The sequence below is a fragment of the Abramis brama genome (assembly GCF_963993115.1).
Source record: "Abramis brama genome assembly, chromosome: 5".
In the NCBI taxonomy this organism is placed as follows: Eukaryota; Metazoa; Chordata; class Actinopteri; order Cypriniformes; family Leuciscidae; genus Abramis; species Abramis brama.
In genome coordinates, this window is record NC_139967.1 from 19,964,832 (window position 1) to 19,991,996 (window position 27,165).

At 36.9% G+C, this 27,165-nt stretch overlaps 3 protein-coding genes across 6 annotated transcripts in view; 2 read left to right on the forward strand and 1 right to left on the reverse strand.

Moving 5' to 3' along the window:
- Positions 1-2,974, forward strand: part of scai (suppressor of cancer cell invasion) — a 33,449-nt gene extending 30,475 nt beyond the window's left edge. For both annotated transcript variants that reach the window (XM_084114507.1, XM_084114508.1), the window contains exon 17: positions 2,702-2,974. In XM_084114507.1, the coding sequence (XP_083970633.1) occupies positions 2,702-2,848 (147 nt within the window). In that variant the 3' untranslated portion in view covers positions 2,849-2,974. The remainder of the gene's footprint in view (positions 1-2,701) is intronic.
- A 3,412-nt stretch (positions 2,975-6,386) lies between these two features.
- On the reverse strand, positions 6,387-11,473 carry arpc5lb (actin related protein 2/3 complex, subunit 5-like, b). The gene is made up of 4 exons (XM_084113567.1): positions 11,081-11,473; positions 7,485-7,556; positions 7,214-7,390; positions 6,387-7,035 (listed from the first exon to the last, which is right to left on the reverse strand). Exons 1-4 carry the CDS (start codon positions 11,219-11,221, stop codon positions 6,973-6,975), a joined length of 453 nt encoding a protein of 150 aa, XP_083969693.1. The 5' UTR covers positions 11,222-11,473; the 3' UTR covers positions 6,387-6,972.
- Positions 11,474-16,017: 4,544 nt separating this feature from the next.
- zmat5 (zinc finger, matrin-type 5) lies at positions 16,018-26,507 on the forward strand. Of its 3 annotated transcripts, none has more exons than XM_084113233.1 (6): positions 16,018-16,053; positions 16,186-16,345; positions 22,036-22,098; positions 22,200-22,280; positions 22,423-22,531; positions 25,273-26,507. In XM_084113233.1, exons 2-6 carry the CDS (start codon positions 16,219-16,221, stop codon positions 25,412-25,414), a joined length of 522 nt encoding a protein of 173 aa, XP_083969359.1. In that variant the 5' UTR covers positions 16,018-16,053; positions 16,186-16,218; the 3' UTR covers positions 25,415-26,507. The 3 variants fall into 3 exon arrangements, with proteins under 3 accessions (XP_083969359.1, XP_083969358.1, XP_083969357.1); XM_084113232.1 differs by having other exon boundaries at positions 16,026-16,093; XM_084113231.1 differs by having other exon boundaries at positions 16,031-16,345.
- Positions 26,508-27,165: the final 658 nt, after the last annotated feature.

Genomic DNA, 27,165 nt, shown 5'->3' on the forward strand with positions numbered 1-27,165 from the left:
TATTCATCAAATATATTAGGCAGCAGAACTGTTTTCAACATTAATAATAAATCAGAATATTAGAATGATTTCTAAAGGATCATGTGATAGACTGGACACTAAAGACTGGAGTACACTAAAGACTGGAGTAATGATGCTGAAAATTCAGCTTTGCATCACAGGAATAAATTATTTTTTAAAGTATATTCAAATAGAAAACTATTATTTTAAGTTGTAATAATATTTCACAATATAACTGTTTTTTCTGTATTTTTACCCTAACTATTTTCTGTATAAATAAACGCAGCCTTGATAAGCATTAGATACTTCTTTCAAAAATATAAAAAAACGTAATGTTTCCAAACTTTTGACCTGTACTGTATATATATATATACAGTGGGGAGAACAAGTATTTGATACACTGCCGATTTTGCAGGTTTTCCCACTTACAAAGCATGTAGAGGTCTGTAATTTTTATCATAGAGTACTCTTCAACTATGAGAGACAGAATCTAAAAAATCCAGAAAATCACATTGTATGATTTTTAAATAATTAATTTGCATTTTATTGCATGACATAAGTATTTGATCACCTACCAACCAGTAAGAATTCCGGCTCTCATAGACCTGTTAGTTTTTCTTTAAAAAGCCCTCCTGTTCTCCACTCATTACCTGTATAAAAGACACCTGTCCACACACTGAATCAAACAGACTCCAACCTCTCCACAATGGCCAAAGACCAGAGAGCTGTGTAAGGACATCAGGGATAAAATTGTAGACCTACACAAGGCTGGGATGGGCTACAGGACAATAGGCAAGCAGCTTGGTGAGAAGGCAACAACTGTTGGCGTAATTATTAGAAAATGGAAGAAGTTCAAGATGACGGTCAATCTCCCTCGGTCTAGGGGCACCATGCAAGATCTCACCTCGTGGGGCATCAATGATCATGAGGAAGGTGAGGGATCAGCCCAGAACTACACGGCAGGACCTGGTCAATGACCTGAAGAGAGCTGGGACCACAGTCTCAAAGAAAACCATTAGTAACACACTACGCCGTCATGAATTAAAATCCTGCAGCGCACGCAAGGTCCCCCTGCTCAAGCCAGCGCATGTCCAGGCCCGTCTGAAGTTTGCCAATGACCATCTGGATGATCCAGAGGAGGAATGCGAGAAGGTCATGTGGTCTGATGAGACAAAAATAGAGCTTTTTGGTCTAAACTCCACTCGCCGTGTTTGGAGGAAGAAGAAGGATGAGTACAACCCCAAGAACACCATCCCAACCGTGAAGCATGGAGGTGGAAACATCATTCTTTGGGGATGCTTTTCTGCAAAGGGGACAGGACGACTGCACCACATTGAGGGGAGGATGGATGGGGCCATGTACCGTGAGATCTTGGCCAACAACCTCCTTCCTTCATTAAGAGCATTGAAGATGGGTCGTGGCTGGGTCTTCCAGCATGACAACAACCCGAAACACACAGCCAGGGCAACTAAGGAGTGGCTCCGTAAGAAGCATCTCAAGGTCCTGGAGTGGCCTAGCCAGTCTCCAGACCTGAACCCAATAGAAAATCTTTGGAGGGAGCTGAAAGTCCGTATTGCCCAGCGACAGCCCCGAAACCTGAAGGATCTGGAGAAGGTCTGTATGGAGGAGTGGGCCAAACAATGTGATTTTCTGGATTTTTGTTTTAGATTCCGCCACTCACAGTTGAAGAGTACCTATGATAAAAATTACAGACTTCTACATGCTTTGTAAGTGGGAAAACCTGCAAAATCGGCAGTGTATCAAATACTTGTTCTCCCCACTGTATATGTGTGTGTGTGTGTGTGTGTGTGTGTGTGTGTATATATATATATATATATATATATCACCTCTTTTTATCTTTCTACTTAAACTTATTTTATTTCAGTTATTTGCAACATTTCTAATTTTCGTTTAATAAAATAACTAAAACTAAAATTTAAATAAAAATCAAGCTAAATAGAAATATTACAAAACAATTAACTAATTTAAATAGCCAAAAAGAAAATGAAAACTAAAAAAAAAATACAAATATTAATAAATACTATAATAATATTTTAATATTATTTTATAAATACAATAAATAATAATACTTCACTCTTTGTATCCCACAATAATTATGATATATCCAAAGTCTTAGACATACAAAGCTGCATTAAACAAATATAAATGACATTGAAAAATTATCATTTAAAATATACATTTTATGTATTGTTGTTAACCTCCTGGTGGAACTACACACTCTCAGACTGAAAACTGCAGCCGCATTACCGAAAAAGATAGATGAAATAAATTCAGGTCCTCTGGAAGCAGAACCAACTCAAGTCAATGTCATATCAAAGGGCCTATTTACACCTGGTCACTTTATGTGTTTTCTCTGAAAAGATAGCTTTCCAATCGTGAAAAGACCAGGTTTAAATGCCCTCCGAAACGCTTTTGAGATGCTTTTAAATCCAAGTGTAAGTGTAAATGGAACCGTTTTAAACAATTCAGATAGCTATTCGATCAGTAAAAATGCATGAAGTGATCAGGTGAAAACATGGCCAAACTTTTTAGATGAGTGTAATTTTTTTTTAAGTGACAGAATAGAGCAAATAGAGATCACATTTATAAGACTGCAGCAGTTTAACACAGTTTTTGAACCAATGTTTTATTCAAGATGTTTTCACAAAGCAGCTGGATGCTGTTTCTGTGCACGTTACAGGAAGCGAGGAGTTTTCCAGAATCGTACCCCCAGCTGCCGAAACAGGAGATGGTGGAGAGCAGCCTTCTACAGAAACATGTGCTAGAGCTGGCGGCCATGTTGGATGTGCAAAACCTCTTCTCTGATGGCTTGTTGGATAACTATTGACCACATGGTGGCACCATGCCAACTTCCAGACACACGCGCGCACACACACACACACACACACACACACACATATGCGCTCATGTCCATACACGGATACACAAATTGTAGGTAGTTTCTTCTGAATAAGCTGGTTGTTTAACCTAATCTCATTTAGATCTAGATAGTTCAAGAGAAAATATCTCATCATTGTGGGCAGATATTTAGTTTGTCTAGTTCACATGCATTTCTAGATTTTAACGAACTACACACACCCAGATGCAAAAGCGTTGCTCCCAACATACAGGAGAACACGGAGATTTACTACATGCATGTACCATATGTGTACGAGCGCAGGCACACGGGCGTTCAGACCTGTTGAGGGAAGCTATCGCCGTTTCTGAAGGTGATTAGAGAGCACAAGATAACATAGGACACTTCAGAAAGAGATTTGGAAACATTTTTTAATGTCAATTGGTGTAATTCCAGGGAGATTCTTCCAAAAAGATGAGCCTAAGGCTTTGGCAAAACACATTTTGGAGAAGGAAGTTTGTTTTCCCTTCTCAACACTTTGCCTCTGCAACGTTTACACAATTTTTTCCGTAGGGAGCGTGCAGCATGTTTGCATTTATTTGCTCTGTCTTGCCTTTCTTGTTTGTTTTCGTTCATTAAAACGTGTTCGTTTTTCGTCTTGACACAAATTTCGTGGACTTTAGCCTGGCCTTTTGAAGGAGGTCCACCGCGCTGTGCCTCTTTTGGGTTATTTTGGTCATCAGCTAACTGGTCCTTAATTAATCGCTACGTTGACACCAGAATCTCCATTTTATCGAGCGTTTCTTCAAAAGAGATTATTTTTAGCATGCCTCAGTAGTGTGGTAAGCCCATACTTGCATAGCTGATGTAATAACCTAATGTCTTATTCCATGTGTGCAGTGGACACCAATAGCCAACAAAGTTCTCTTTTATAGTGTCAGAGATGTACAGGCGTACTCCTGTATACAAGTACAAATTTGTGTATATATCTCTCTCTCTCTCTCTCTCTCTATATATATATATATATATATATAATATATATATATGTATAGTTCTATAAGAAGTCAATGTGATGCAGAGAAGTGTGTCTGTCTGGGTTGTTTGTCGTGGCAGATCTGTGAAAAGATGACCCTCTGCATGTGACAGGGGCAGTGTTCTTTTGTCTAATCTGTGAATGGACCATGCCACTGTCTCAACTGCGCACCCTCCCGCCACTTCACACAAGTGCAGTCAGCTGACATTCCAAGGATCATGGCATAAGAGCGTCCCTCCTTCACGACCCATCTGTCTCAAGGACAAGTGCATTGCATCGGTCTAGTAAGAAGTGATGTGATCAGTGTTTCGTTCGGTTCATTACGTCACATTGTTGATAATTACGATGATAGCGGTTACAATAACAGCCTTGCACTTTACTTGCACTATTTAAGTTTTATTCTGATGTTATTTATTGTGCTGTTGGCAAGAGGCATGTCTGATAATTCTGTTATGACAAACTTTTGGCATAAAGCTCATCCCTTTCTCCGTCTGTGATCTCTGGTACAAAACGGCACACATGATGACGGATTTTTCAACGTTTACCAACTCTTCCCCCGAGCTGCAGGTTTTATCAAGGCCATTCGAATAGGACCAAAAGATTCTTGCATGTGGAGAGCACAAGGTCCCGTAAAATACCGTCATCTCTCTCCTTTAGTCTAGTTTATATTTTTGCACGTTTTCAAGTCATATCTGCTTCCACGTGCTTATTTTTAAAAAAAATTATTCTCTTGTGTAAAAAGAGAGAAGTTTGCTAACGAACAAATCACTGCCAAACAAAATCAACTTTAACATGGAATATCCACTGCCCAAATTACTATCTTGCAGACACAAATTGTTTCATGACCTAGGTTTTAAAAAAAAAATTATTATACTGTTTTAGTTTGCCAAAAGGAGGAGGGCTGGATGGAGATGAAGAGGGAAACAGATGGTGGATGTCACCGTTTCCTCTCTGTCTAGTTGTCTGACCTTGACTGGTGGACTGTCAGATGTTTTTGCCTTATTTAATTTGTGTTAGTATGTGTGTATAAGTATCTTAACTTCACAGCATCCTATAAATTAGCTCTGTAAGTTCTCGCTCAGACTGTCCTGGGATAGTGCTGTATTCACATCACACCATTCATCTGAGAGCACAGGGGTGAATACGGACTTTAAGCACTTATATGTGAAATGTACCACAGCAGAAACCTACCAACTTACGATTTAGGGGAAAATGCAATACCCCTTTTTTTATTTATTTAAGTGTTTTCTTACCAATTGCCCACATTTCTGTAGTAGATGCATGTTATTTAGCAGATCTGTTAAATGTTGATGCCCCTTGCACCATTTTAATGAATGCTGTAAATGCATTAGCAGCCATGATTGGAAGGAACAGAAAGAAAATCAACTGCATTTGTTTTCTATTGTCAACATGGGGCCAGATCTAAGGTGTAGTAATGGTGATTTCTACCAGTTCCTACTGTTGTGGGAGGGAACATTTTCAAAAGTGATGTAATGGTCAGAATACTCTTTCTTTATAAGTTAAGGGGTTCTAGAGTTGCTAGTTGAACATACTTGCATTGTCCAATTGTCATGTGTTTTTAATCACTTAACTGTTTTGTCTTATCTGTTGCCAAATTATATTTGATGTTTGTTGTTAAATGCAGAGAAAAAAAAACAGTGATGAAACCAAAACATGCAAGCTTTTTGTTTTTAAGAATGCTATTTAAGAATATTAAAAAGTTTATGACCGTTTTGCTTAATTTTTGGTGTTCCTTAATACATTCTATGAGTAAATGTGCACTAAAACAACTGATACAGAAATGATTAAGAATAGGTATCATGATATTTTAGATCAACATAATCTAAACTATAGGTTTAATTGGGAAGGGGGGATTGGAGGGATTGGATTATCATTTACTTAACATCTCTAAAACACTAATAATTTAACGCTTGAATTCTTAATCAAATCTCAGAATTAATATTCATTTAAAATCCAATATCCAATAAATGTTGTGATTCACTTGTAGCATTTAAATTACATTCAGTATTTTATTTAGACAAAATACTGTATAATTTAATAGACCATTTATCAGTTATTGGTTGTAACAAAATTTTAAAATCAGTGCATCCCTAATTAAGACTGTTGTGAAATATTCGATTCAGCCCATACACGTGAAAAACCATTTGACATTTATAGATGAATACAGCTCCTGGTCCTTGTGCCGCCCAGCAGTGAGATTACAGCACTCTGTTCCATGAATGATATCCCTGGGGCTCTGGTCTTGGCATGATAGAAGTTATCAGTATTACATCCTTCAGAATTCTTTGAAGATCCCTTTATCTTCTTTTCCTGATATGCATCTTAATTACCCTGCCCTTCCTGCTTCTGTAGGTCACACAAGTAGACAAGTCTGTTGTACAGTATTACCATTTTATTATGTGGCCGATGAGGTAAGTTATGTTCATACTCTATATAAATCATACATTAAAATGAAATCAAACGCAGATGACAACATAAAGGAGATCCATTTACTTTATTGTAGCAGGCACTTTACAATGATCCCCACTCTACCCCTTTGGTGTACATCACTGGTTCCATTATTAAATTTATGCACAAAAACAAAACAAAGGAGTATGGGACAAAGATGTGAATTAAAATAAGAAAATAAAACGGATTAAATCTTACTAATCAAATAACAGCCTCATATGTACTGACTCGCTTTTGATGCTCACACTCACCTGATCTTTATTCACCTCATGTTACTTATAGCACGTACACCGGGATTGTTTTGTTTTCCATTTTTTCCCTCAAAAAACCATGTCGGATTGAAATCTTTTTTTTTGATGCCAGTATATCATAGAATAATTTATGATATATTGACATATGAACGTTGCTTCACTTTTACACAAGCATATTTTTTTCAGTTTGAAACAAGTGCTTTGTTGTTTCTCTACCGTTTACAGTTTTTTTTGTTGTTTTCTTCATCAGGGCAGTAGCATTCAAAACGATGGTCTCTTGTTCTTTCCTTTAAGTAACAGGCAAACCTGCCTCATGTCCTCTGCGTCTCTTAGCGACATTGTTTCCAGGTCTGCTCAGGTAGTCATACAGTCTTCCTGGCTGTCAGAACTCGAACAATAGAGCCTAGTCCTCCAATGGCAAATGCCTGTTATAAAAGATAGGGAAAAAAAAAAAACATGCATCCCACATTAAAGTTACGTTTTATTCATGTTATATATATAGCCCACTAAAAATGTGTATTACATATCTGATGGTTTTGTACCTACATTGTGAACTACTGACTGAAACATGACAAATTGAGTGAACAAAATTCTTGGGTTTACCTTTTCATGCCACTGCAGCAATATGGCACTGCTATTTTCTACGGGTCTCTCAAAGCCTTTGTAGATATACTTCATAAGAAGATCGACTCCATTCTTGTCGAGAGATTTAACAGCGGGCTCTATATCGCTGCCCCTAAATGATGTCAGAACCTTCAATACCACAGTCTGAGCTCTTTCCTGGGAATGAAAGACAGAAAAGATGGCGTATTTCAAGAAACTGTGCCCTATATACTTCATTGTAAAATTAAGTTTTTGTTAAAACTGTCTGTACCTTTATTGCAGGGTTCTTGCTGTTGATTGGAGGGTTCCTAAGAGCAATATGAAGGGCTGCCATCATGTCCCCTGTGCATTAGAGCTGGTTAAGGAAGACAATCAATAGCCTTAGCTCTAATCATACAGTAAATTAAAAAATGAAGCTTTAAATGTTGCATAAGCTGACTAGGGGGAACTAGGTTTCTCAGATGAAGATGTCACAAACATATGCACGCACACTCAAGCTGAACCCTAAGGAATTTCTCAAAACAAATGATTCTTTTAGACGGGACTAAACTCTCAGGAACACGGATGATTGATTGTCTGGTACGCTGAAGCAGCTTGCCACTACATTCTCCAACAACTGTGAATGACACAGTGCATTAATATGAGAGATAGACGGCTATCTCTAGTTTAATTTCAGTCTCTAAATGAATTAATATCAACTTTTAATCTAACTATTCCAATTTTAGATGCTGTGAACTCAATAATAAAAATAGAAAGCCTCAAAATAGAAGCAAAACAGAACACTCTTGAGTCTCAAGCCACTCGTCTTCAGCGCCCTTGTGTTCCAGAATATTTTCTTCTTCATCTGGGAACTTCTTGTCCCCAGATGTCCTTTTCTCTTGCTGTGCTGAGGACGTTCCACTTAAGTTTGGAATTACATATCCATCACCGCATTTCTTTTCTAAATTAAAGCATTGTTTTTGAGTGTTTGTGTGTTGAGTGTTAACATTTCACTCTCAACTATTCAGAAACAAAATAAAGACATTAATTAAAATAAGACATAAAAGGAAGTCACGTTTTCACGACAAACACCATGAAAGATTTTACCAGATGGATCTGTCCACATGTTTTGAATTAAGTTGTCAGAGATACCCTAACATTTACTGCTTAAAGACAACCGAACACACAAAATAACCAGTCTCAGAGAACCATAAATGAGAATTCAAAAACATCTAATAAACACTCCACTCCGGAACATGATCCATCCATTAAAAGTTTGGGGTCAGTAAGAAATGAATGATTTTATTCAGCAAGGATGCATTAAATTGGTCAAAAGTGACATTAAAGACATTTATAATATTACAAAATATTTATATTTCGAATAAATGCTGTTATTTTAGAATCCTAAAAAGAAAAAGAAAAAAGTGTATCATGGTTTTCACAAAAATGAAGCAGCACAACTTTTCAGAATCGTTAATAATGGTAAATTCTTCTCGAGCAGAAAATTTGCATATCAGAATGATTTCTGTGACATGTGACAATGATCATGTGACACTGAAGACGGGAGTAACGATGCTGGAAATTCAACTTTTCCATCACAGGAATAAATTACATTTTGAAATATATTAAAATGGAAAACAGTCATTAAATTGTAATAATGTTTCACAATGCGTAATAGTGAAATAGTTTTTTATAAATACATTTATATTTTTTCTTTTTTAACCCCCTTTCTACCCCGCATCAAGAGTGTGGTAAAAGCACGTACTGCCAGGGATTCATTCAAAACGCCAACAAACTCAACAGGGAGCATGTAAGGTTCCTTTGGGACCTCTTGTTTTTCAAGTGCGGCTCAGCGCTCTATAATAACATCTTGCAGTTCAGCAAGATCAAGCTTTTTGCATTCTGCCCCACTGCACAGAATCTGCGCTGCGAAACAAGTCAGATACTGATGCCCACCAGTCAGACAGACCATCCCACTCAAAAGCTGCACATCTAGCCTGAAGGTCTCACATTAGAGGACCTTCACATGATACTCTACTGTCCATAGAAAAGGTTAATGAGTGCTTATTACAGGTTTGAGACTTTAAGTGGGAAACACTGGAACAGTGAATCTCCTAGTTGTGGCATGTGAGAGTAAACTCTGCATAAAAGATTCAAGTCTCACAGGTTTCAGCTGTTTCACCAAATCAACTCAAGATAACATCAGCAGGAACTTACTAAACCAGGTACCATGGTAGAGCAGAGAGGAAGAGGAAGCCTGATGCAAATCAAGAGGTCTCAGGGCACTGGCACAATGAGGGGAGAAGCCACGAGTTGACGGGCCTCAGATATGGCAGCCAAATTTCATTTCACATCCTGCCAGGGCCAAATCCCAACCCTTTAGACAGCTCAGAGAGGGTAGTAACAGCAGAATGAATTATCACATTATTGGCAACAACTTTTCATCCAAAAACTAGAGGAGATCATGTTCAGGCACATTTCACCTGTGAGCAAAACTGGCACCATGGAGATCACAAACAAACAGGAAGATCACAGAGACAATCACACCATTGTATACCTCAGCCTATACAGTACAAGGAAACAAATGGCAACGTGACAATAGCGTGTGGATTCACAACCCTCCTTAACAGGTTTATTTACAGTGACACAATGCAGACGACTGTTTGCTTCAAATGCCTATTATGATGAGCACGGTCTAGCCTAATTGGAACACTGTGACAGAATGATGTATCTGAAATGTCAGACTGCTCTTGTTCTCAACAGCTGAATAAATTAATACAAGAATACATTATATTATATAAAATAAAAGTTGATATTCAGTCAGTTGAATTAAATTTTGAAACACAAGCCACTTGAGAACCATTTCACTGCTTCTAAAAACATATGCTACGCTACCCATCAAGTGTTGAATGCAAATTAACTATTTTTATCCTATTGGTTACATTTGAAATCAAAGGATATTTTGAGTTTTAAGGGTTAAAAAGAGTTTCTGATATATTTTATACAGAGTTCTCAAGTGTAAATAATTTCATTTTTACATGCCTGTTGTAAACATTCACATGACCCGAGCGGTTACTTCCAATTTACGTCTCTAAAAGATAATGTCTGTCTGTTAAAGCTCCATAAAAGGTATTTGAAATGTCATAAAAAAAATTGTGTAAAATTATGATTGCTCAGTCTCATAAAAAGGACACATAAACATGTCAGTGGTCACATTATGTAACCAGTGGAAAAACAGTTCCAATTAAAATAAGTAACTTATGGATTTTAATGTAACGTTACTGTTAACATTAACTGATCCCCCTCACAGATGACTACTCAAAAAAGTTAATGTATTGTTTGTTTGCATCTTTCCTTATTGAGCAACTGACCTTTGGAAATTTATAGTTGTTACCAGGCATAAAACATGCTTTCACTAACTTTAAAACCTTTTAAAAATGACACGACATTCGTTTCACTGGCCTATCCAAAGAGTAAATATATATATTAATTTCGCTAGCCAGCATTTTGAATTAAATTAATTCTATCAGCTATAAAGTTAACTTTCATCTATAATATTACGTCGTAAACTATAATTATTCTAAAATGCTGCTTTGGTGCTTAAGAAACATTTCTTACAATTATCAATGTTAAAAACAGCTGTGCTGCTTGATATTTTTATGGAAACCATGATGCATTTTATACTTATAACTTATAAACTATAACAATTGTGTCGTTGCAGCTTAAATGAACACAAAACAACGCGATGTTAAAATGTTGTAAACAAGGCAGCACAATCATCACGTCATCATGCCCTAGTACTGTACCGAGCGAGGCGCGCGCTCATGTCACACGGGCTTCACGTTCATGCCTCAATCCCCAAAAACGTTGCGCTCATATCAAAGGATATTGCCTGATAAGGTTGTCGACTTCCGCCGCATCAGGTCCTTGCTGGTCTGCAGCCTCATCGTGATCGTCCACGAATTTATTCTCGTCGAATTCATCAATGTCCACCTTTCTGAAGCGCGAAGACAGCGTGTTCTTGGCCATCGGGGCCAGTGTCACTCACCAGCGGTCCCGTGTGCTGTAACAGCGTCTGTGCTCCGATGGGAGATTTCAGTCTCTGGTTATAGTCGACGTCAGAGACACCACATTTAAAAATACATCCAAAGATGGACGAATAGATTAGTCAAAGTGGGTTGCGTTCACCGTATTATACCGCCACACACCAGCACATGAGCTGTTTCAGTGTATACCGATGATGCAGAGCTGCATATTTAATATGAAAGGTGTGATAGCAAAGCTTGAGTTCTACTGCCACCTGCTGAGTAGGAGTGTGTGAAGTGATTTTACAGTTAAAGGAACAGTTCACCCAATATCATGTCAATATTTACTCTTTAATATTTACTCTGTTAATATTAAGGACAACCAATATTCACTTTCTTTACGTCTTTTTTTCCACAGCCAAAGTCATCATTCACTTTCTTTGCATTTTTTTCCCCACGCGATGAAAGTGAATCCCTTAAAGGGATAGTTCACCCAAAAATGAAAATGTTTGCTGCGTCTCAATTCGCCTACTTATACTACGCCCTAAAAGTATGTACTCATTTTGTTAAGAAAAAGTACATACTTTTGAGTGTGTAGCAAAAGAGTAGGCAAGCTTTGGGACAAACTACTTCGTGATCTTTAACGGACAGATCTGTCGCGTGCGTCCTGTCACCGTAAACTGCCCTGTCAATCATCTTGTCACAGTTAAAATCCTCCATTCGATCTAATTTAATTTCTTACTGTTTCAGAGAGAAATGTAGTTGCACGTTCATCTGCCAGTCGTGGGTCTTTCATGTGGAGACTCCTCATGTGTTTGCAATTTGAATATAATGATGCATTTAATGGCTAAACGTATCTTTACAAAAGTTCACAATGCCGCTGCAGATGCAATATAATGTGGACAACACTAAATAAATACATTTTCGTCAGGTTAGATACTGATAATTAAAGGAGAACTCCGGTCAATTTTAACATTGAGCTCATTTTTTTGTAAATTTGGAGTGCTGTCAATACAGAGAACAACAACAAAAATCGATGTTGCCTACACCATGTTATCCTCTTTTTAAAATTTGCACCCTGTTGACTTCAATGGGGCAAGTTTTAAACCTGCTTTTAGCCTCTTAACATCCTTGATGTGTCATTACAAGTGCACAGCCAATGTGAGTGATTCCTTCAGAGTAAGTTGACGTGTCGAGTTCACGTGCGTGATCATAGGTAACTAAACCTATGCGCGTGAACTCGACAATCGATTACTATGGACTTCGACTGAAAAGGAAATAAATACAGGTATGAGCGCTGGCTGAAATAACATCATTTTTATTCATATCTTTCACATCTACTGCAGTCAGATTCACCCGTGTTCACTCTGAAGGAATCACTCACATGGCTGTGCACTTGTAATGACACATCAAGGATGTTAAGAGGCTAAAAGCAGGTTTAAAACTTGCCCCATTGAAGTCTACAGGGTGCAAATTTTAAAAAGAGGATAACACGGTGTAGGCAACACCGATTTTTGTCGTTGTTCTCTGTATTGACAGCACTCCAAATTTACAAAAAAATTAGCTCAATGTTAAAATTGACCGGAGTTCTCCTTTAATCACTCAAACCCCTTTATCTAAACCTCTCTACATAACCGCCGGACTTGCGCGTTATGTCTGTAGTTTTTTAACACTTTTCATTCGTGTTTGTAGTTCTAACCGAATCCTCGTCCAACATACTACGATTTGGGACGTATTAATTCTATTTTCGAATACTATTTAGGACGGATAGTATGCGAATTGGGACGCACCGGTTGTCATTATTTACTCACCCTCAAGTTGTTCCAAACCTGTATGAATTTCTTTCTTCTGCTGAACACAGAATAAGTTGTTGAACACAAAAATAATATATTTTAAAGAACGTTTTTAACCGGACAGTTGCTGGGCCCCATTGACTTCCATAGTAGGAAAAACAACACTATAGAAGTCAATGGGACCCATCAACTGTTTGGTTACTGACATTCTTCAAACTATCATATTTTGTGTTCAACAGATGAAAGAAACTCATACAGGTTTGGAACAAAATGAGCAAGTGATGACAGAATTTTCCTTTTTGGGTGAACTATCCCTTTAAGTAACATCTAAATAGCTATATTTCACCTTCTCCACAGTGCAGATTTTTTTGTCGACTGAAGTTTAGCTTTAAGTTAACTCATTTAAACCCAAATTATGCCCAGTAAGCACATGTGTTTTACTCATGTAAAATGTATCTGGAATGAAATAGTTTTCATTAAAACGCTTTTAAAATGTTATGTGTGATATAAGTATTTGTTCAATTCTTGGTCGCAAACTGTAACCGGTGGAAAGCACGCGGGCAAAATTGTTCAACTAACCAGTAATGTACTTTTCCTTTTTTTTCTTTTATTAATGAAATAATATAATGCAACATAATGCAAATAACTTTTGCTGAGTATTTCACATCCTGTGATCATATGGCACAGACAGAGTGTTCTTTTGAATACATTAATTACAGACCTAAATATGCAGATATGCAGAAGCTTTACTTAGCAGAACCAGAAAATATGATCATATCACACCAGTCCTCAGGTCATTACACTGGCTGCCAGTTACTTATAGGATTGATTTTAAAGTATTATTACTAGTATATAAATCATTCAATGGCCTAGGACCTCAATACATTGCAGATATGCTCACGGAATACAAACCCAACAGATTACTCAGATCATTAGGATCACATCAGCTAGAAGTTCCAAGAGTTTACTCTAAGCAAGGAGAGTCTGCTTTTAGCTATTATGCCAGCCGCAGCTGGAACCAGCTTCCAGAGGAGATCAGATGTGCTCCTACATTAGTCACATTCAAATCCAGACTCAAAACACATCTGTTTAACTTTGCATTTAATGAATGAGCACTGTGTCACTGTTTGTCCGACTGTTTATACTGTGTCTTATTTTAGTCTTTATTCTAAACTGTTTTAATTATTTTTAGTTCTTTCTCGTTTCTTTATTTTAAACTGTTCTTTATTCTAAACTGTTTTAATTATTTTTAGTTCTTTCTTGTTTCTTTATTTTAAACTGTTTTGTATATTCTTATTTCTTCTGATTATTTTTAATAGTATGTAAAGCACTTTGAATTACCATTGTGTATGAAATGTGCTATATAAATAAACTTGCCTTGCCTTGCCTTGCCTAGCTAGTTATATGTCTATTATGACATATTTTTTTACATGCTTCCATTCTGTTTATGGAGCTTTTTTGACAGACACAGACATATACACATGAAATCAAGATAGTCTGCACATTATTAGTTGATAACTAAAATACGCCAACAATTGTTGACTTTTCAAACAAAATTCAGTCTCAAATGTAAATGTGGAATGAGGCGTTTGACTGATTCGAATAGGGCATACTATACTAAATCATTCAATGTTTAAAATAGGAAAACATGAAACGGGTCAGTGAATTATTGTGATCAGACAGAATGTGAAAAAGAAAGGTTAAAACATATTAAGGAAGTAAGAAACATGGGTGGTGATTTAGGCTACATTACATGATCATTTAATATGAAAAGCCTTTTGAGAGAGCATGCAGAACAATCTAAAATATATAGAGCTATTATAAAATATATTAAAGAAATAGGATTAGACTGCATAATTTAGTGTTATGTATTTTTATTTATTTAATTGAATTGAATTTATTTTAGTGCTCCACACTCCAGTCCAGTTGGTGGCGGTAATGCACCGAAAGTTGGTTTGCCAACCGCCCATATAACATCATTAGAAGAAGAAGAAGAAGAAGGCGTTTGTCCGCTAGAGGGCGCTAAATACGTCGCTTAATTCTGAGTCTGCGCAGCCAGCATGTTATTAGTAATTTTAGTAATAAAATATTCACAGATGGTTCAAAGAACCCTAAAAATGGACATACGGGTGCTGCAGTGTACATCCCACAATGTGTAAAATATATCAAGAAAAGAACAACAGATAATCTTTCAGTTAGTTTATACAGTAGAACTGGTAGCCATTAGGCTATTGGAATATGAGAATATAACCAAAAAAATGTTTTAGTTGCATCTGATAGTTTGTCTGCACTCACAAGCATAAAATCAGGGAAATCATGCAGGCCTGATATGCTAATTGAAATATATCAAACAGTATACAGATTACATAATAAAGGGTTGAGTCTATGGTTTGTTTGGGTTGCTGCACATGTTGGTGTGAAAGGAAATGAAGAAGTGGCTAAACAATCTCTTAAATCACCAACAGTAGATTTGCAGATTGCATTAAGTAAAACTGAGGCTAAAGCAATCATAAAAGATCAAACAAAATATGGCAGGAATATTGGGATATTAGTGATACAGGAAGACATTTGTATAGCTGTGTTGGCATGAAAAGAGAGATGAGTAAAAAGCAAAGTGAAGAAAGGATTAGCCTATCACTCGTCTCAGAATAGGACATACAGGGCTCAACAAGACACTTCATCTATTAGGTAGACATATAAATGGAATGTGTTTACATTGCAATCAACCAGAATATGTCCAACATGCGATGATGGATTGTTATGTAGCCTATATGAAAAGGAAAAGAAGAAGGAATTAAAAGAAGTACTAGAAAAATTAAAACTAAACTTCACTTTAAAAAAACATCCTTGGGAACAGCATTGAGGAAAATACATATACAGTTTATATATATATATATATATATTTTTTTTTTTTTTTATTATTTTTTTTTATTTTTATTCCCCTACATTCCGCCAAATCTTCTGATCCACACTCCCTTTCAGTAGGTGGCGGTAAAGCACCTAATAAGTTGGTAAGACATAAGAAGAAGAAGACGAAGAAGAAGTATGTTATTATTGCCGCCATATTGAGCTGGCTGACAGAAGTAACGTGTTAAATCGAAGACAACATCGAAAATTCATATTGATATATATTTATTTTTACTTAATTAACATTAAGTTTATTATTTTAATTTAGGTCTGATTTGTAGTCTTTCCTGCATTGAGAACAATGGGGAAGAGGTATTACTGCGACTACTGTGACCGCAGCTTTCAGGACAACCTACACAACAGAAAGAAGCACCTGTTCGGCGTGCAGCACCACCGGGCGAAGAAAGCCTGGTTTGACAACTTCAGAGGTAACTTACTCGGGGCATTCCTGGGATTCGGTGCCTTTTGTATCCCCAGTCTAAACTTACTGCCTTAAAATGTTGAACAATATAAACTTTAAACCTGTCTTAGTCATAAATAACACAATTTGAATTCTAAGCATTATTAAAAAAATAATTGAAGACATTTTACAGGATTTTGAACCACCATATATCACAATTTTTCATATGTTCCCAGGCCCGTGTGTCCCAATTTCATAATTAAGACACTTACTATTTTTTCCAAATAACTTTTTTACATTGTTGGGTATATCAACAGTTATGATAATATTCAATTAATATATTCTTTTCAATTATTACATTTATTTTTGCAGTTATAATCAAGGTGTTTTACCGATTTTCTCTTTCAAATTTGATGTGGTTAACCTTATTATGTCCACCCTGTTAAGCAAAAAAACATGCAATTATTTATTAGATACATTTTCTATGTTAGCTTCTTTTTGCTTCGACGAGGTGCAGTGGCTGATTTTAGGTCAGAATGTCCCCTCGGAAGACCTAACAGAGTGGACACTGAAGAGTGTACATAACTGTGAAAGTAATGTATGTTTAAAGTTGAAGTAGTGTAGTTAAAGTTCTTTGGCAATGTTTTACATATTGTTTCATATCTAAGTCCAGTTCAAACTAAAATAATTATGTAACCTTTTTGTATGTGAGAGATAGAAAATTATTATTATTATTATGTCATAAAATCAGCAAAAAACATATAGTGCAGCAGATTAGTAAAAAAATCGTTCACTTTGGTATAGAAGCATGAAATTTGGCACACTAAGGGCCACTATTTTGGAAAAAGGCGTTGGCCACTCAAAAATTCAATTGCTATTCAATGCTTATATCAATTATTCAAACAGTGATCCAAGCATAAAATTTGATACAAATACTCTCTAAAGGACATGTTAATAGAAAAAGATGCTTGTCCCTCAAAAATTCAAGATGGCCGCCATTTTTAAAGATGGCCACCGTTCCTGTCGAATATTAATTATTTCAAGTGCTCAAATGGTGATGCAAGCATAAAATTAGGCAGAAATACTCTTCAAGGAACACTCTTTTGGAAAAAGGTATGTGCCACTCAAAAATTCAGGATGGCCACCATTTTCAAGATGGCCACCATTTCTGTCAAATTGTCATAATGTCTGCTTTGTCTGCCTCCTCTCCTTTGACCTGTCCAGCTTAGTTAAACTTGCCAGGGATATAAAATCCCCGCCGGCATAGGTCTCAGGTTCATTGGAGCACACAAGCCTATCCACCACGGCAAGGTGTAGTCCACAGAGAGGAAGTGCCACTGTTAGAAAAAGGATACGCTGCTGGTACAGGTTGCACATACAGTGGGGAGAACAAGTATTTGATACACTGCTGATTTTGAAGATTTTCCTACTTACAAAGCATGTAGAGGTCTGTAATTTTTATCATAGGTACACTTCAACTGTGAGAGACGAAAACAATCCAGAAAATCACATTGTATGATTTTTAAATAATTAATTTGCATTTTATTGCATGACATAAGTATTTGATCACCTACCAACCAGTAAGAATTCTGGCTCTCACAGACCTGTTAGTTTTTCTTTAAGAAGCCCTCCTGTTCTCCACTCATTACCTGTATTAACTGCACCTGTTGAACTTGTTACCTGTATAAAAGACACCTGGCCACAGACTCCAACCTCTCCACAATGGCCAAGACCAGAGAGCTGTGTAATGGGCTACAGGACAATAGGCAAGCAGCTTGGTGAGAAGGCAACAACTGTTGGCGCAATTATTAGAAAATGGAAGTAGTTCAAGATGACGGTCAATCTCCCTCGGCCTGGGGCACCATGCAAGATCTCATCTCGTGGGGCTTCAATGATCATGAGGAAGGTGAGGGATCAGCCCAGAACTACACGGCAGGACCTGGTCAATGACCTGAAGAGAGCTGGGACCACAGTCTCAAAGAAAACCATTAGTAACGCACTACGCTGTCATGGATTAAAATCCTGCAGCGCACGCAAGGTCCCCCTGCTCAAGCCAGCGCATGTCCAGGCCTGTCTGAAGTTTGCCAGTGACCATCTGGATGATCCAGAGGAGGAATGGGAGAAGGTCATGTGGTCTGATGAGACAAAAATAGAGCTTTTTGGTCTAAACTCCACTCGCCGTGTTTGGAGGAAGAAGGATTAGTACAACCCCAAGAACACCATCCCAACCGTGAAGCATGGAGGAGGAAACATCATTCTTTGGGGATGCTTTTCTGCAAAGGGGAAAGGACGACTGCACTGTATTGAGGGGAGGATGGATGGGGCCATGTATCGTGAGATCTTGGCCAACAACCTCCTTCCCTCAGTAAGAGCATTGAAGATGGGTCGTGGCTGGGTCTTCCAGCATGACAACGACCCGAAACACACAGCCAGGGCAACTAAGAAGTGGCTCCGTAAGAAGCATCTCAAGGTCCTGGAGTGGCCTAGCCAGTCTCCAGACCTGAACCCAATAGAAAATCTTTGGAGGGAGCTGAAAGTCCGTATTGCCCAGCGACTGCCCCGAAACCTGAAGGATCTGGAGAAGGTCTGTATGGAGGAGTGTGCCAAAATCCCTGCTGCAGTGTGTGCAAACCTGGTCAAGAACTACAGGAAATGTATGATCTCTGTAATTGCAAACAAAGGTTTCTGTACCAAATATTAAGTTCTGCTTTTCTGATGTATCAAATACTTATGTCTTGCAATAAAATGCAAATTAATTACTTAAAAATCATACAATGTGATTTTCTGGATTTTTGTTTTAGATTCCGTCACTCACAGTTGAAGTGTACCTATGATAAAAATTACAGACTTCTACATGCTTTGTAAGTGGGAAAACCTGCAAAATCAGCAGTGTATCAAATACTTGTTCTCCCCACTGTATCTGCGAGACGGAAGGCGGAAGGACCATCAGAATTGAGACTGGTTTCAACAATATAGGTGACCAGTTCAGAAAGAGCCATAGGAAAGATGGCTTGTTGAATCGTTTCACTCTGTGACTCTTTCTCAAGCCTTCTGAGGTGGAGTTTCTCTCTGTTGTAAAGATGAATGAGACACAAATGATGGTATTTCAGCTCCTGTGCAATGGCATCAGCACCACTTAGTTGAGACAATAATTTAGCATCATTCAGTGTTTGTGCACATTCATTGCAGTGTCATTACGTGACGTAGGTCAGATTCAGGAGATATGTTATCACAAAGAAAGCAAACCTGATCATCTAGACTTTTCTGCATCATGGTTCTGCGATGCTTTGTTTGGCCTTCATCTGTCTCACTACATTGAGCATCGGATTGTTGCTTCTGGGCACGAAGTAACTTTGTGTTGTTGAACCAAAGTCAACAATTGTAGTGATACTTCGCTTGGTTCCTTCTCAAAGTAGCTTCTATACCACCTTCATCCAGTCATTCCAGGTCCAGGGTCATTGGCATTTTGTTCATCTTGTGAAAGAGTGGAATTTTGGTGGCAATCATTTTATAGCCATCATGTTGAGAAACATGATGGGTAGGTGGTGATTGGAGGGGTTCCTTTGTGTCTGTCTGACAAAGACAACATTTCATCCAATCAGTTGGCCTCTTGGCTGACATGGGATTTTCATTTGCCATTTTGGGGGTTTGTTGTCTGATTAAGACTGAGGGGTTATCCTTTTACCACCTCAATCATAGACATAGTACACATTCAGGTATGGGATACAACTAGGTACGGGTCACCTACCCGATCATTCATCCAGTGCCATTTAAGTCCCGTGTGATCTGTACACCTTCCAGGTAAGCATACATGAACAAGTCATGTATTGCCCCGCTTATCCTTGGCTCGGCTCTCCCGCGCTGGCACAACCTGTCAATTCAGGTGCGGCTATCTAACTACATCTATTACTAGCTAATTGATGAGGGGCTGTTAGACAGCATTTGGGACACTAAACTTAGCTATACTATTACTACTAGTCAAGAACTACAGTGTAAGTAAAACTAGATCAGCTGACACTGAACCCCATGCTGAGTTCCACAACAGTGAAGTCACCAGCGTGCCCTGGTTGTGTAATGATGTTCACTCTATTAAACAAAACCTTCCTTAACACATTAAATTGAGCTTTGACAGAAATGGTGGCCATCTTGAAAATGGTCGCCATCTTGAATTTGAGCGGCACATACCTTTTTCTATGATAATGTTCCTTGAAGAATATTTGTACCAAATTTCACGATAGCATCACCATTTGAAAAAAAGATGTAAGGATTCAAGAGAAATGGCAGCCATCTTGAAAAATGGTAGCCAACTTGAATTTTTGAGGGACAAGCACCGTTTTCCAAAAAGCTTTTTGAAGAGAGTATTTTCACAAAATGTTATGCCTACATCACTGTTTGAACAATTGACATAATGAGCATTTGACAGAAATAGTCTGAATTTTGCATGTTGAATTTTTGGGTGGCCAACGCCTTTTTCCCAAAAAGTGACCCTTAGAGAGTATCTGTGCCAAATTTCATGCTTTTATACCAATTTGAACGATTCTCTTGAAATATGCCATTAATCTGCTGCACTAATACAAATAATTCAGTGACAATGAAAATGTACTGGAGAATCAATAATGCAGTATATTAAAAAGTAAACAAAAATGCTTTTTAGGCATTTGAATCTGAAAATGAAAAAAATGTAAAATGATGTGTTTGTGAGAGGTACAATTCACACACTATATGCACATTTTCTGATAACTTATTAACTGATATCTTTTTAAATGGAAAAAGTAGTTTTTAGTATTAGTATAATACTAAATTAGTATCCATTAGTATTTGAAACTGTTGTTCATTTGTCCCGAACAGGGTGGACATTTTTGATCTTCCATTTATTTTATTTTGTTTAATAAATGGTTAAATGTATTTACCCAAGCTTGACCAAAATCATTTTTCAAATGTTTTACAACATCACCCTATCATGACTACACGAGAATTAGAGTTCTCAACGGGCCTGAAAATTACAACCCGACCCGACCCGGCCCGTGGCTTTTAAAGGCCGGACCCGATCTAACCCGACACATCAACATAATTATCTGCCCGAACCCGGCCCGCGGCCCGACGCGCTTCGGATTTTTTTTTTCTCATACACGTTTTATCATGACCGGCAGACGAATTCAAACCAACCTTTAATGTTCACGCCTTTTAATAATACAAACAATACAAACAACTGAAACAATAAACTTTAAAATATCTAAATAGGCTGTAGTAGCGACGGTGAATTCACCTGCGGCAAGTTTACTTTTCACCAACTCCATCTTCTTCTCTCCAGGCTAAAGGCGTGCACGCAGCGGCGTCAGGTCTGCCCCCGCCCCTCTCCATAATGCACGTTGCACGCAGCAGCCAGACTTTCTTTACGGTGAAGAGCAGCGATGATTAATCTATGTTTTTTTTTTCACTGAGCGGAAAAGATTAAGCCCGAGGTCCGACCCGACCCGAGTCATTTGATTATATTTTCGACCCGAACCCGCGGGTCCCGTCTGGTTTGTCGGGCCGACCCGACACGAGAATGTCTTTTATAAACTGAGTTTGAATTTCTACATTTTATGATGGCCAAAAGGCACTGATTCTGAATACCAGGAATGACCCACTCATAGAAAACAACACACAGCAGCAGGAGGTTTTAGAACAATTATGTTAAGGTAAAGCACTTTTTTAATTTGTAATTTTTATTTTCAGATGTTGCCACAGTTTTAAATGAAGAGCGGACAAAGGAACCCTGCAGAAAGTTTATTCAGACAGGTAAGACATTTGACAGAGTAGACCGATGTGTTGCTTCTTTAGTTAAATATGTTTTCTTTTATGAACCTGATAGTGCGCTTGTTTCTCTCACTGCCTTTCAGGACAGTGTGTATTTGGTCCAAACTGTCGTTTTTCACACATGTCCGAGAGCTACATGCAGATGCTGGAGCAAAAGATTGATGGTGAGGTGCTACAGTCTCCTGATGCCTTTTAGGTGTATCAATGATCTTTCGAGAAGGCATGCTTAGTGCTGATCAGGCTGTTGACATACACTTATACATTTCCACAATTTGTTAAACTGAGTACATTGTTGTAATTTCCTAGATGAAAAGCGACGGAAGGAAGACCCTGACCAAGGTAGATCATCTAAGCGCAGCATTGATGAATGGCTCTCCAGAAGAGAGAAGAAACGATCTGCTTTGACATCAGGAAGGTAGGGCTGGGTAAAAAATATAGATTTCTCGATTTTAACCGATTCTCATTTTTATGAACCGATATTCTTGGTATTTAAGAATCGATTAGTCGTCCTGTTTTCAGTTGATGAATGAATGGAAAATTGTAGCGTGCATCCCATCCAATAAATGGCAATAATCTTTGTGCTTTGTTACTATTGATATGAAACTAAGTCTCAGATTTCAAATTACGTCCATTTTCTTTCGAAAACCGTTTTGGTTTTGGAGCGCACATGATTTTCTCTTCCGCCTTAATAATACCAGTTACAGCATGAAATAAACATGAATAAGCATCTGAAAGTGTGTTAAAAGATAGAGTACAACTTCTCGAAATCCGTATCATGTCACATGGAATCGCTCAATCAGTGTTTCAACCATGGAAAGACGCCAGTAAAACAGCTTGTAAACAATGTCATGTAACGTCACATTTACCTCAGAAAAACCATATCCAGTGACCATAAACTCGTTAGTCAGCTAGAAAAATTAACTCTAGAGAGGAGCATTTTGCTAAATATATGCACCATATTACATATTCATTATAATTTTTAATGTTCTTCAATATTTAATGCATGTTTGAATAAATCTGGCAAGTTTTTATGACAGCCACCATTTAAATGTTTATATTTCATATAACTTTAGTATTATAAAAATAAATAAAAGTTTAATTTAAGTATTTGTATACAAAACAGTTAATTTTTACCTTCAATATTATAGTAGGCTAATGAAGCCGAGTAGGCTACAACTGACTCCCATAGTTTACAGGATTTGTTAAGAGATTTGTTTTCCTTGAGAAAATTTGCCATGTATTGTACCTGATATCCAAAATAATCAACATTGAATCGAATCGAAATTGAATTGAATTGCAAGCTTGTGAATCGAATTTGTATCGAATTGTGAAATTTGTGTCAATACCCAGCCCTAGTACTTAATGCAGGATACTGAACAGAATGGTGATTTGGAAAGGCTGGTTTGTTTCCAATTAATGTTTCATTCACTAAGATGGGTTATCCGGGCTCAGGTCTCATTTATTTTGAGTTTGATGTTGACAAATGATCAGTTCTCTTCCTCGCACGCAGGGCTGGAAACGGCTGAGATTCACTGGAGGGGCTCTAGTTGGAAAGATTTTTTTTTTTTTTTTTTTGATGTTTTTAAATATAACATCTTCTATAATAAAATTAAACAAATGTCATGTTTCCACCCCCCAAAAAAACAGGCACATGAAAGATCAATTAACAACATTTATGAATTGTGTGTGTGTGGCACAGACATGTTCATTCAACAGATTGAGATAATTACCCGTTTAATTTAATTTTGGCCAAATTTAAGATACATTGTGTAAGAATCTGCTTATGTGGTGCATGCAGAATTGAACAGGTCACACAGACATTTTAAATACATTGAACCTGTCCTCAGGTTACAGAAGACCCTAGAATGTTTTGGATGGCTACCTCTCAGTTTAATGCTCAGTTAAATCAACAATTATTAAACACATTTAAAAGTTAATCCAGTTTTAAGGGTAAAGGAAGCTAATGTGCATTCTAAAAATCTAAATAATTTTGATGTATATATAATATTAACTTATCCTTTTTCTTAAACAATGGTTCAAATGGTTGAAATGTGATGTTTTTATCATTTTATAAATCTTTTTTTTTTGTTGAGGATGTGACCATAGACACTGAGTTTTTTAAAAAACATGTTGCTGCCTAAACATGTTCAGAATTTAAAGGGTATTAATGAGTTGATCTCCCCCTCCTTCTCACAACCTGTTTCATCACATGAGGTTATTATGCTGTTTTTAGCATATGAACTGGAAATTGAAAATCACATTTCTTTTGTTTAAAACAGATCACAATTCTGCCACGATTCTGAATTGTCAGCTATAACGTAATTTGCTAGAGGTGATGGCAAAATGTTAGTTGCTGCAGTCTATTTAAAAAAAATATAAATAATTATTTGAATGAATTATTTAAAAAAAATATATACTTTTTTAAATCTATTTTGATCACTACTGTAGACTTCAGTGTTTATCTGATTATGAACTATAAACTTATCTCAGTACTTCTGTGATCATTTGAATTACTGTAACACAGAAATAATGCTACTTTTTGTAAAGCTATTTCATACCTATACATGACAGCTGCTCTCTCTGGGGCAGCGCCAACGCTGATTTGAATGTTCTGCTGTAATTGTAGCTACGTTTGCCAAATGTTTAAAAGACATAGCTGATATGTCAGTGTTGCATTTTTTTTTTTAATTATATATTGCGCTTTGTTTTTGTGATGAATTCGTATCACTTTCGTAGGCTATTGAGTGAATAAAAGATAGAGATCCCTTTCATTTCCCTAAAAAATCTAACCAATTTGAACTGGACCACGCAATATATATATTTGATAATTAATTTGAAAATTTAATAATTCTCCTAGACAAAAGAAAAACTGTTTTTTGGTGTTCAGTTTTATAGTAAATACAGAGAGACTTTTTATGATTGAACATGTTGCTTATCTTTATGTATGAGGAATTCCAGCTGCTTGGGTGCAAGTGTGCTTCAGAGCATTCAAAATACATGAACAATCTTGTTTTAGAGGTCACCTTGACACATTAAAGTGAGATGCCTGCAGCTGTTTCATTTGCATAATTACCTGCATATAGGTTCCAATGGTAGAGAATACGCACACATGCTCTTGAGCTCAGCAGTTTAACCTGTTACTCCTTTTATTTTCAGAGTTTTAAAGATAGAAGAGGAAGAATGCACTGAGAACATCGAGATTCCTCCATATCTGCTGTCTATTCCAGATCTTCCTCCATCTCTCCATCCCCCACCAAATGGTGGTTGGAAAGTGACACAGCAAAATGAATGGGGTTGAAATGGAGTTTGTAAAAAATCCTTTTTTAATGCTTTTTTCCCCCCTAAGAATATGCTTCTAACTGTTACTGTTACAAAGCCATTTTATAATTTTTTTGAAGTGAAAACAGTGTACGTATTTGTATGGAATTATATAGCAATAGAAATGAAGGTGCATGCTGAAAGAAAGAGCTTTTTTATAGATGTATATTAAAAATCCAGTGCAATTAATTTCATAATATGGAGTTGTAATTTGTGTGTCTGTAAAGGAGCTCAGGTAGGAGTTAACATAATTGGTTGCTTTATCAAGAAGTTGAGTGTTCTCAGGCTGAACGCTATTGTTTTTGTCTGCCTTCTGTGGTTTAGATTGAAATTCAGATGAGGCAAGCATTTTCAATTTAGTCCTGATTGCTTGTTGCAGGGACATTTTGCACTGTTTGCTTGCATGGACTTGGTAAACTCCCGTTGTCTTCACTGATGAATGTTACGCTAGACTGTGATGTGTTAGATTTACAGACCTGGTGATGAAAAGTCCTATTAGATACGTGTTGGAGCAAAGATAAAATTAGTCGTCTGAAAAAAAAAGAAGAGTTTTTCTGGTCTAGTAGAGTTTAGTAACCAGCATCACATACAAAAAAAGAAAAAGAAAGATAGCAGACCTGTTCCACCAAAGCATGTATTTTTGTGGAAATGTGACCAAATGCCTTGCCTCTGATACTCACAATCTGATTTTGCGCTCTCAAATGCAAGAATGTAGAATGTGTTGAATAATGAAAAGACCAAAGAAGAAGCACCACTGTTTTAATTCAGTTGTTCACATGGTACATTTAAATGTAACATCAGCACATTTTTGGCACATCATAGATTCAAGATGGTTTTCTAGGGCTACATTGATGCGATATAAAGTTACTTACATTGTATATATTACTGTTACATCACTACATTAATATAATTATGTGAGCTAATTTGTAACTGCCAATGTGTATCAGCCATTGTGTAGGCAAATGCAGTAGATGTCATTTAAGTAAATGTGCTGTAATTTTTCCATGTGAAATAAGATTAATTTATATTAAAGAAATATTGGGAAAATACAAAAATAAAACTATATTTCATATAATTCTAGGAGTCTTACCCATTTATTACTCTGATTGAAAAAAACATATTGCCATGTTAAATAATAATATCATTATAAGTGTGTAAAAAACAATTTGCACAGCAGGTCACATGCTTGAGCTTTGGAAATCAAAAGCATGATATGTTTCTGATGTCCTGAAATCAGTATCTCAATTTGTATATCACAGTAAATTGTCATCAAAAAGCATAGGTTGCATATTTTGAGAACAAAGGCTGACTTTAACATTACACAATACAACATCAGAAAATTACAAATGCATGCAACTGCAAAGAAACAGGTTTTCATCATTGCTTCTTGCGCAAAGGTTGTGCCATTATGTCAGCATTACCTTCATGTGTAAAAAAGCAAGTCAGAATGTCTGAGTTTGCTGATAACACATAAAAAAATACCTTCTGTAATGTATAATATTTCTCTGAATCAAGTCTTAATTGTATAATGATATGTTTCACTCTACAACCTCGTTAAACTAATGCAATACTCTTATCATTTTAATTATATGCAGTTGCAGATCCATTTAAATGCTTACTCATGACAGACATATATTATTGTTTTTCAGTCAGAGAAAACGTATTCATATCAATTAAGTGTCATCTGTGATATAGCACAAACACATGTGAATTCAATACTGGGAAAGTGCA